This window comes from Schistocerca piceifrons, chromosome 7, assembly GCF_021461385.2.
Source record: "Schistocerca piceifrons isolate TAMUIC-IGC-003096 chromosome 7, iqSchPice1.1, whole genome shotgun sequence".
NCBI lineage: Eukaryota > Metazoa > Arthropoda > Insecta > Orthoptera > Acrididae > Schistocerca > Schistocerca piceifrons.
Window position 1 is genome coordinate 410027394 of NC_060144.1, and position 9366 is coordinate 410036759.

Below are 9366 nucleotides of genomic sequence, written 5' to 3' on the forward strand. Positions count from 1 at the left end.
TGGCATATAAACTTGTACTACTGTGGTAGGTGTGTGCTCCACAATAATGTGTTAACTATGCTGTTTGTAGTAGCTTACCCGCACTGCTATTTTTTTATTCATTATTATACCTACTCCTGCATTATCCCTATTTGATTTTGTATGTATAACCCTGTATTCACCTCACCATAAGTCTTTTTCTCCTGATAACGATGTCCTCCTGAGTAGTCCCCACCTGGAGATGCGAATGGGGGACTATTTTACCTCCGGAATATTTGACCCAAGAGGACGCCATCATCATTATTTTAACCATACAGTAAAGCTACATGCCCTCGGGAAAAATTACGGCTGTTGTTTCCCCTTGCTTTCAGCCGTTCGCAGTACCAGCACAGCAAGGCCGTTTTGGTTAGTTTACAAGGCCAGATCAGGCAATGATCCAGACTGTTGCCCCCGCAACTACTGAAGAGGCTGTTGCCCCTCTTCAGGAACCACAGGTTTGTGTGGCCTCTCAACAGGTACCCCTCCGTTGTGGTCGCACCTACGGTACGGTTATCTGTATTGCTGAGGCACGCAAGCCTCTCCACCAATGGCAAGGTACATGTTATTCTGCTGAAATGTTTAGACTACATTATGTATATTCTTTCAGTTTCAGCAGTGTTGAAAATTAAACTTTTTACCCTTGTTAAGATCATTCACCATAATTTTGCTTTGATCATTTCTAAACTTTATTGTCATTGCTAGTTTCTTAATTCTATTACTATAGAAGGAGGGTGGACCCTCCCAACTTTCTTTCAACTTTGCACCATTCAGTTGTCCAACAACAGAACAGACAACAATTTTTGAGCTGACATATCGACCATTCGTGACGGGCGAGCGTAGAATAGTCGACTGACAGAAGAAAATCGCTGAGTGGGCTATCACTGTGACGACTTATTCCTGTCGACGCTCAAGGCTCCGACAGACAATGTTCAGCACAATCTTGTGTTCAGCAACTGGCCGGTTTCCCTACCTACTAAGAAAAGCATGAAATCCACTACTATCTGATGAATGAGAGGTCGAAAACAGGTTATCTTCTATGTTGGCAGACAACGACGGCGTCCTCATCCCTCCCCATCCACCTTCTCCCTTCCCCCTCCCCCGTCAGTCGTCCCAATCAAAACTTTCGCCCAGTGAAACCTTGACTTCGACGCCCCGCCCCGTCCTGTCTCGTTCCATTCTATTGACAGGCTGTGTAAGTGCTGCCATTTCAACTGAGAAAATGAGAGTAACAGAGCAAAAGCATAAATGTTTGAATCTGTTTTCAAATTTTCCTTTACAAAGGAAAACCCAGGAGTATTTCCCTACTTTAATTCATGAGCCATCGACAAGAAGAGTGAAACAGTTATTAGTGTTAAGGATTCTGAGGAACAGCTGAAATCGTTAAAATTGAACAAAGTCTCAGGGGTCGACGAAATTCCTATCAGATTCTATTCGAAATCTGTGACCGAGGTAGCCCCTCTTCTAACTACAATCTGCCATAGGTATCTCTAACAAGAAACCATGTCCTATAGCTGGAAGAAAGCATGGGTCAAACCCGTCTACAAAAAGGGTATCAAAAGTGATCCACAAAACTACCAGGCAATCTCCTTGACAGTGTGTGAATTCAGACGTAATGGGGTACCTTGCACAGAATGACCTCCTCCATGACAGCCAGCATTCATTCCAAAAACATCGATCATGTAAAACTGAGCACTCAGTTTTCTCAACTGTCATCCTGAGGGCCGTGGATCAAGGCTGTCAGGTAGATGCAATATTTCCTGACTTCCGAAAAGCATTTGGCTCAGTGTCATATCCAAGGTTATTATCAAAAGTACAATCATATGGGGTATCAAACGAAATTTGTGACTGGCTTAGGGATTTCGTGGCAGGGATCATAGAGCATGTGATCTTCTGTGGAGGGTCATCGACAGATACAGAAGAAACTTCGGGAGTGTCCCATTTAAGTGTGTTGGGACCCATGCTGTTCATGTTGTATATTAATGACTATGTGGACAATATTAATAGTAACATTAGACTATTCACAGGTAATGCAGATGCCTATAGCGAAGTACTATCTGAAGATAAGCACTTCGTCTTCAGGCCACAAGTGGCCCATCGGGACCATCCGACCGCCGTGTCATCCTCAGATAAGGATGCGGATAGGAGGGGCATGTGGTCAGCACACCGCTCTCCATGTCGTTACGATGGTTTTCTGTGACCGGAGCCGCTACTATTCAGTCAATGTGCTCCTCAATTGGCATCACAAGGCTGAGTGCACCCCAAAAAATGCCAACAGCACTTAGCAGTCCGGTGATCTGATGGGAACCGGTATAGCCACTGCGGCAAGGCTGTTGCCCAATATCTGAAGAAATCTGTACGAATATTCAGTCAGATTTCAAAGTGATGCAAAGACTAGCAACTTGCTTCAAATGTTGAGAAATGCTAAATTGTGTACATCGCATAGCGAAGAAAGGTAGTATTCTGTGACTAGCATCAGTGAGGAAAGTTCGAACCGGTCAATTCATACATGCACATGAGTGTAGGCGGTTTCTGATTGGAACAACTTCTTAATACATTAAGCAAGCTACATGAATTACACACAGAAAGCTCAATACATGTAATAAAATAAATCATAGTGTCCGCAGTTGCCCTGATGTCGCTGCGTCTTCCGGCAGTGAGCATCTTACCGGTCAGCCATCACTCCAGGGTGAATGGCGGACAGTGGTGGGCTCGCGCGTGCCTGGCCGAAAGGCGAAGGTGGGATCTGGCCGCGTGGCAGCTGCCTTACCCCTTTCCAACAGGTACGGGGTGCTTCCTAGTGGTGATGACATCGTTTCCGAGCCACCACAGGATGCCTCGTCTGTTGGGCCAGTGGCCGATTCTCCGGCAAGGTCCCGACAGTCACAGAGGGCGGGCCTATTAGTTATAGGGAGCTCCAACGTTAGGCGGGTTATGGAGCCCCTTAGGAAAATAGCGGGTAGGTCGGGGAAGAATGCCAGTGTGCACTCGGTGTGCTTGCCGGGGGGTCTCGTCCGTAATGTGGAGGAGGCCCTTCCGGCAGCTATTGAACGCACTGGGTGTGACCGGCTGCAGATAGTAGCACATGTCGGAACGAATGACGCCTGCCGCTTGGGTTCTGAGGCCATCCTTGGTTCCTTCCGGCGGCTGGCTGATTTGGTGAAGACAACCAGCATCGCACGCGGAGTGCAAGCTGAGCTTAATATCTGCAGCATAGTGCCCAGAGTCGATCGCGGTCCTCTGGTTTGGAGCCGTGTGGAGGGTCTAAACCAGAGGCTCAGACGACTCTGCGACTATAATGGTTGCAAATTCATCGACCTCCGTTATTGGGTGGAGAACTGTAGGGCCCCCCTAGACAGGTCAGGCGTGCACTACACACCGGAAGCAGCTACTAGGGTAGCAGAGTACGTGTGGCGTGCACACGGGGGTTTTTTAGGTTAGAGGGACCCCCCCTTGGGCGAAACGATAAAATACCTGACGGCTTACCAGAGAGGACATTATCATCGTTGATAAAGAACGTCCGTCCTCAGAGACCAAAAACAGGAAAAGTCAACGTAATATTGGTAAACTGCAGGAGTATCCAGGGCAAGGTTCCTGAATTAGCATCTCTTATTGAAGGAAATAGTGCGCATATAGTATTAGGAACGGAAAGTTGGTTAAAACCGGAAGTGAACAGTAACGAAATCCTAGACACAGAATGGAATATATACCGCAAGGATAGGATAAACGCCAATGGTGGAGGAGTATTTATAGCAGTAAAGAATTCAATAATATCCAGTGAAGTTATTAGCGAATGCGAATGTGAAATAATCTGGGTTAAGTTAAGTATCAAAGGTGGGTCAGATATGATAGTCGGATGCTTCTATAGACCACCTGCATCAGCAACCGTAGTAGTTGAGCGCCTCAGAGAGAACCTGCAGAACGTCGTAAAGAAGTTTCGTGATCATACTATTGTAATAGGGGGAGACTTCAATCTACCAGGTATAGAATGGGATAGTCACACAATCAGAACTGGAACCAGGGACAGAGACTCTTGTGACATTATCCTGACTGCCTTGTCCGAGAATTACTTCGAGCAGATAGTTAGAGAACCAACTCGTGAAGCTAACGTTTTAGACCTCATAGCAACAAATAGACCGGAACTTTTCGACTCCGTGAATGTAGAAGAGGGTATCAGTGATCATAAGTCAGTGGTTGCATCAATGACTACAAGTGTAATAAGAAATGCCAAGAAAGGAAGGAAAATATATTTGCTTAACAAGAGTGATAGGGCACAAATCGCAGAATATCTGAGTGACCACCATCAAACGTTCAATTCTGAGGAAGAGGATGTGGAACAAAAATGGAAAAAATTTAGAAACATCGTCCAGTACGCCTTAGATAAGTTCGTACCGACTAAGGTCCAAAGCGAGGGGAAAGATCCACCGTGGTATAACAATCATGTACGAAAGGTACTACGGAAACAAAGAAAGCTTCATCATAGGTTTAAGAGTAGTGGAATCATAGCTGATAAGGAAAAGCTGAACGAAGCGAAAAAGAGCGTAAAGAGAGCAATGAGAGAAGCATTCAACGAATTCGAACATAAAACATAGGCAAACAATCTAAACAAGAACCCTAAAAAGTTTTGGTCATATGTAAAATCGCTAAGCGGATCTAAATCCCCTATTCAGTCACTCGTTGACCACGATGGCACCGAAACAGAGGACGACCGAAGAAAGGCAGAAATACTGAATTCAGTGTTTCGAAACTGTTTCACTGCGGAAAATCGTAACACGGTCCCTGACTTCAGCCGTCGCACGGACGCCAAAATGGAAAATATTGAAATAAACGATATCGGAATTGAAAAACAGCTGCTATCACTTAGTAGCGGAAAAGCATCCGGACCAGACGAGATACCCTTAAGATTCTACAGTGATTATGCTAAAGAACTTGCCCCCTTTCTATCAGCAATTTATCGTAGATCGCTGGAAGAACGTAAAGTACCTAGCGACTGGAAGAAAGCGCAGGTCGTTCCCATTTTCAAGAAGGGTCATAAATCAGATGCGAATAATTATAGGCCTATTTCGCTTACGTCAATCTGTTGTAGAATAATGGAACATGTTTTGTGTTCTCGTATTATGACGTTCTTAGATAATACAAATCTCCTTCATCATAACCAACATGGATTCCGCAAACAGAGATCATGTGAAACTCAGCTCGCCCTATTTGCCCAAGAAATTCACAGTGCCGTAGACACTGGCGAGCAGATTGATGCCGTATTCCTGGACTTCAGGAAGGCATTTGATACGGTTCCGCACTTACGTTTAGTGAAAAAAATACGAGCTTACGGAATATCGGACCAGGTTTGTGATTGGATTCAGGATTTCCTAGAAGAAAGAACACAACATGTCATTCTTAACGGTTCAAAATCTGCAGATGTAGAGGTAATTTCGGGAGTACCGCAGGGAAGCGTGATAGGACCTTTATTGTTTACAATATACATAAATGACTTAGTTGACAACATCGGTAGCTCCGTGAGGCTATTTGCAGATGACATGGTTGTCTACAAGAAAGTAGCAACATCAGAAGACTCGTACGTACTCCAGGAGGACCTGCAGAGGATTAATGCATGGTGCGACAGCTGGCAGCTTTCCCTAAACGTAGATAAATGTAATATAATGCGCATACATAGGGGCAGAAATCCATTCCAGTACGATTATGCCATAGGTGGTAAATCATTGGAAGCGGTAACGACCGTAAAATACTTAGGAGTTACTATCCGGAGCGATCTGAAGTGGAATGATCACATAAAACAAATAGTGGGAAAAGCAGGCGCCAGGTTGAGATTCATAGGAAGAATTCTAAGAAAATGTGACTCATCGACGAAAGAAGTAGCTTACAAAACGCTTGTTCGTCCGATTCTTGAGTATTGCTCATCAGTATGGGACCCTTACCAGGTTGGATTAATAGAAGAGATAGACATGATCCAGCGAAAAGCAGCGCGATTCGTCATGGGGACATTTAGTCAGCGCGAGAGCGTTACGGAGATGCTGAACAAGCTCCAGTGGCGGACACTTCAAGAAAGGCGTCACGCAATACGGAGAGGTTTATTATCGAAATTACGAGAGAGCACATTCCGGGAAGAGATGGGCAACATATTACTACCGCCCACATATATCTCGCGTAATGATCACAACGAAAAGATCCGAGATATTAGAGCAAATACGGAGACTTACAAGCAGTCGTTCTTCCCACGCACAATTCGTGAATGGAACAGGGAAGGGGGGATCAGATAGTGGTACAATAAGTACCCTCCGCCACACACCGTAAGGTGGCTCGCGGAGTATAGATGTAGATGTAGTAACACGAAAAATATTCACACACCAGGGAGGCACAGATTCTAAAATCCCACACACCCACTAGAATGATGCCTGCATAAAAGATACACATGCACATACACAACAAAAAACTACTTTCTCAGTCCAAAATCTTGCAGCGGCAGATGATGACGTGCCTTCATCAGAGATTTTGTCATCGTACCTGCCAGCATTTGATCTGACAGGTATGTGCTCCAGTAATTTGTGCTGACTCTGTTTTTTCCCTTATGAAGTGGTGTCTTCTATCTGTATGTTTGGTTCGACTCTTATAGCTGCTAGTCTTAGACAGGTCAATCTGCCTTTTTGTCACATAATAGTTTGACAGGGTCTTTTTTGGGATCTGGTGACATTTCATTGCGTAGCCTTTGAAACCATAGAGCATCCTGACATGCTGAGGTCAGAGCCATACATTGTGCCTCAGTTGTAGAGAAGGCCACTGTTGCCTGTTTCTTACACTGCCAGGACATCACTGCTCCTTGAGATTTAAAAAGATATTTAGTTGTTGACCCTCAGTCTTCAGAATCTACAGCTCAATCTGCATCACAGTAACCTACTATGTGGCAGTCCTCTGATTTAGGAAACAAAAGTTTCATATTCTTAGTACCTTTTAGATATCTGAAGATCCTTTGGACTGCTTGCCAGTGCAGTATGCCTGGATTATTACAAAATCGGCTAACAATTCCTATCGGAGAGGTTAGGTCCGACCTTGTTCCTAATCGAACATACATTAAACTACCCATTGCTTCATGACAGTGTATGTTCTTCATAGCTTCTTGCTATTGTTGTGTTTTCGGGCACACATCATGAATGAGCATCTGATTACTGTCCCGTGGTGTACATATTGGGCTACCCTCTTTCATATTAAATGTGTTGAGAATTTTTTCCACATAGTGTGTCTGATCCATCCACAAATAAACTTCTTTGTGGTTCCTAGTAATTTGGATGCCTTTTAAAGCATTTCTCTCTTGTAATTGTTACTAAAAATGAGCATATCACCCACATAAACAGCAACTATTAAAATGTTTGAACCTTGATTTTTATAATAGAGACAAGGATTAGCTGTTGATCTTTTGAAGTTTAGATTCAGTAGCGTACCATCTAATTTCAAGTTCCAGCAGCGATCACCTTGCTTCAATTGATATATTGCCTTTTTCAGTCTTTTTACACCAGTATCTTTCACTGTCTTTGTAACTGGATCTATTTCTTGAACTTTCACACAAATCTCTTCATGTAAGTCAGATTGTAAGAAAGCTGTGACAACATCTAAGTGACAATGTCAAGATCATATTTAGCAGCCATAGCAAATAAATACCTTAATGAGTTATATCTTATGATTGGCGCATATGTTTCATCATAGTCCAGGCCTTGCTTCTGAGCACAACCTTATTTCACTGTTGTTGTTGTGGTCTTCAGTCCTGAGACTGGTTTGATGCAGCTCTCCATGCTACTCAATTCTGTGCAAGCTTCTTCATCTCCCAGTACCTACTGCAACCTACATCCTTCTGAATCTGCTTAGTGTATTCATCTCTTTGTCTCCCTCTACGATTTTTACCCTCCACGCTGCCCTCCAGTACTAAATTGGTGATCCCTTCATGACTCAGAACATGTCCTACCAACCGATCCCTTCTTCTAGTCAAGTTGTGCCACAAACTCACTAGTCATGCTTTATAGCTACAATGAGACCTTTCATATCTTTCTTTCTTTTACATACCCATCTTGCTTTTAACGGCTTTTTATCTGAAGGTAAAACAGCAGACTCCCACATGTAGTTCTCTTTGGAAATTTGTAACTCGTCTTGCATTGCCTACAGCCAGTTTTTAGCATTGTCGTGAGTCATCGCTTCTTATAATGTCAAAGGATTGGGGTCAGTTGACTGTGTAGACTGATAAGTTACAAAGTCATGCCGTTTCTTTGGCTTTGGAATTCTTGATGACCTTCGTATTTGCTGAAGTTGCTCATTATCATTAATTGGATCGTCTGGACTTGTTTAGTCATTGCTGCTAATATTCATTGCACTACTAATTGATGTTACACTCTCAGGTTCAGGTTCAGTTTCTTCTAATTCAGCTGTAGTTACTTCATCTTGCTTCTTCTCTGTCAGTGGGAGAAACAGTCGACTTGGTTCCTTTGACTCAGTTCCCTCTGTACACTGTACCGAAGTATCTTCATCAAAAATCACATCTCTCGTTTTTATGATTTTTTGACAGTTCGGTTCAAAAAGTCTGTATGCTTTTGAATCTTTGCAGTATCCTACCAAAATACACTCAACACTTTGTTTGTCCCATTTTCGTCTGTTGGCTCTTGGAATGTAAGCATATGCCTTACTTCCAAATATTCTAAGATGCTTAAGATTCGGCTTCTTGTTTGTCCAAGCTTCCTCTGGGATGTTGTTCTTTAGCGCATTAGTTGGGGACCTGTTAATTAAATAAACTGCAGTGGAGACTGCGTCTGCCCAGAATTTATTTGACAAATTTGCTTCAAAGAGCAGGCATCTTGCTTTTTCTGCTATGGATGTAACGCTCAGCCACTCCTTGTTTTGTTCTGGTGTATATGGCGCTGAAGTCTGATGTCGGATTCCTTCCTTTCTGAGAAATGTTATCAGATTATCGTTCACATATTCTGTGCCATTATCGATGTGTAGAGTGCAGATCCTTTTTCCAGTTTGCCTTTCTACTAGATTTTTGAAGTCTCGTATCAGTTGTGCTACTTCATGTTTATCTCTGAGGAAATATACAAATATTTACCTGAAATAATCATCAATTAGAGTAAGGAAATATTTGGCTCCTCCAATTGATCTAGTTTGCATTGGCCCACACAAATCCGAGTGAACTAGTTCGAGAATTTCTGTGGCTTTTGAGCTGGATCGTGGAAAAGGAAGTCTTGTTTGTTTTTCCTTTAAGCAAATCGCACAGGGAGTAATTATTGTTCCCTTATATGAAATTCCACTATCCAGACCATTGCAAAGTGCTTCCATAGCTTCAGAATGCAGATGACC

The 9366-nt window shown here is 43.3% G+C and overlaps 1 protein-coding gene across 1 annotated transcript; it reads right to left on the reverse strand.

Annotated features, from left to right (window-relative positions):
• Positions 1-6661: 6661 nt before the first annotated feature.
• LOC124805738 (secreted RxLR effector protein 161-like) lies at positions 6662-7138 on the reverse strand. Its single transcript, XM_047266307.1, has 2 exons — positions 6976-7138; positions 6662-6846 (listed from the first exon to the last, which is right to left on the reverse strand). The coding sequence occupies exons 1-2, from the start codon at positions 7136-7138 to the stop codon at positions 6662-6664; spliced, it is 348 nt and encodes a 115-aa protein (XP_047122263.1).
• Between the last annotated feature and the right edge of the window lie 2228 nt (positions 7139-9366).

Coding starts and splice junctions, on each gene's coding strand:
- LOC124805738 (XM_047266307.1), bottom strand. CDS start 7,138: ATGAAGAACATACACTGTCATGAAGCAATGGGTAGTTTAATGTATGTT. Junction 6,847..6,975: donor GATCTTCAGATATCTAAAAG/GTACTAAGAATA, acceptor TTAAATCTCAAG/GAGCAGTGATGTCCTGGCAG.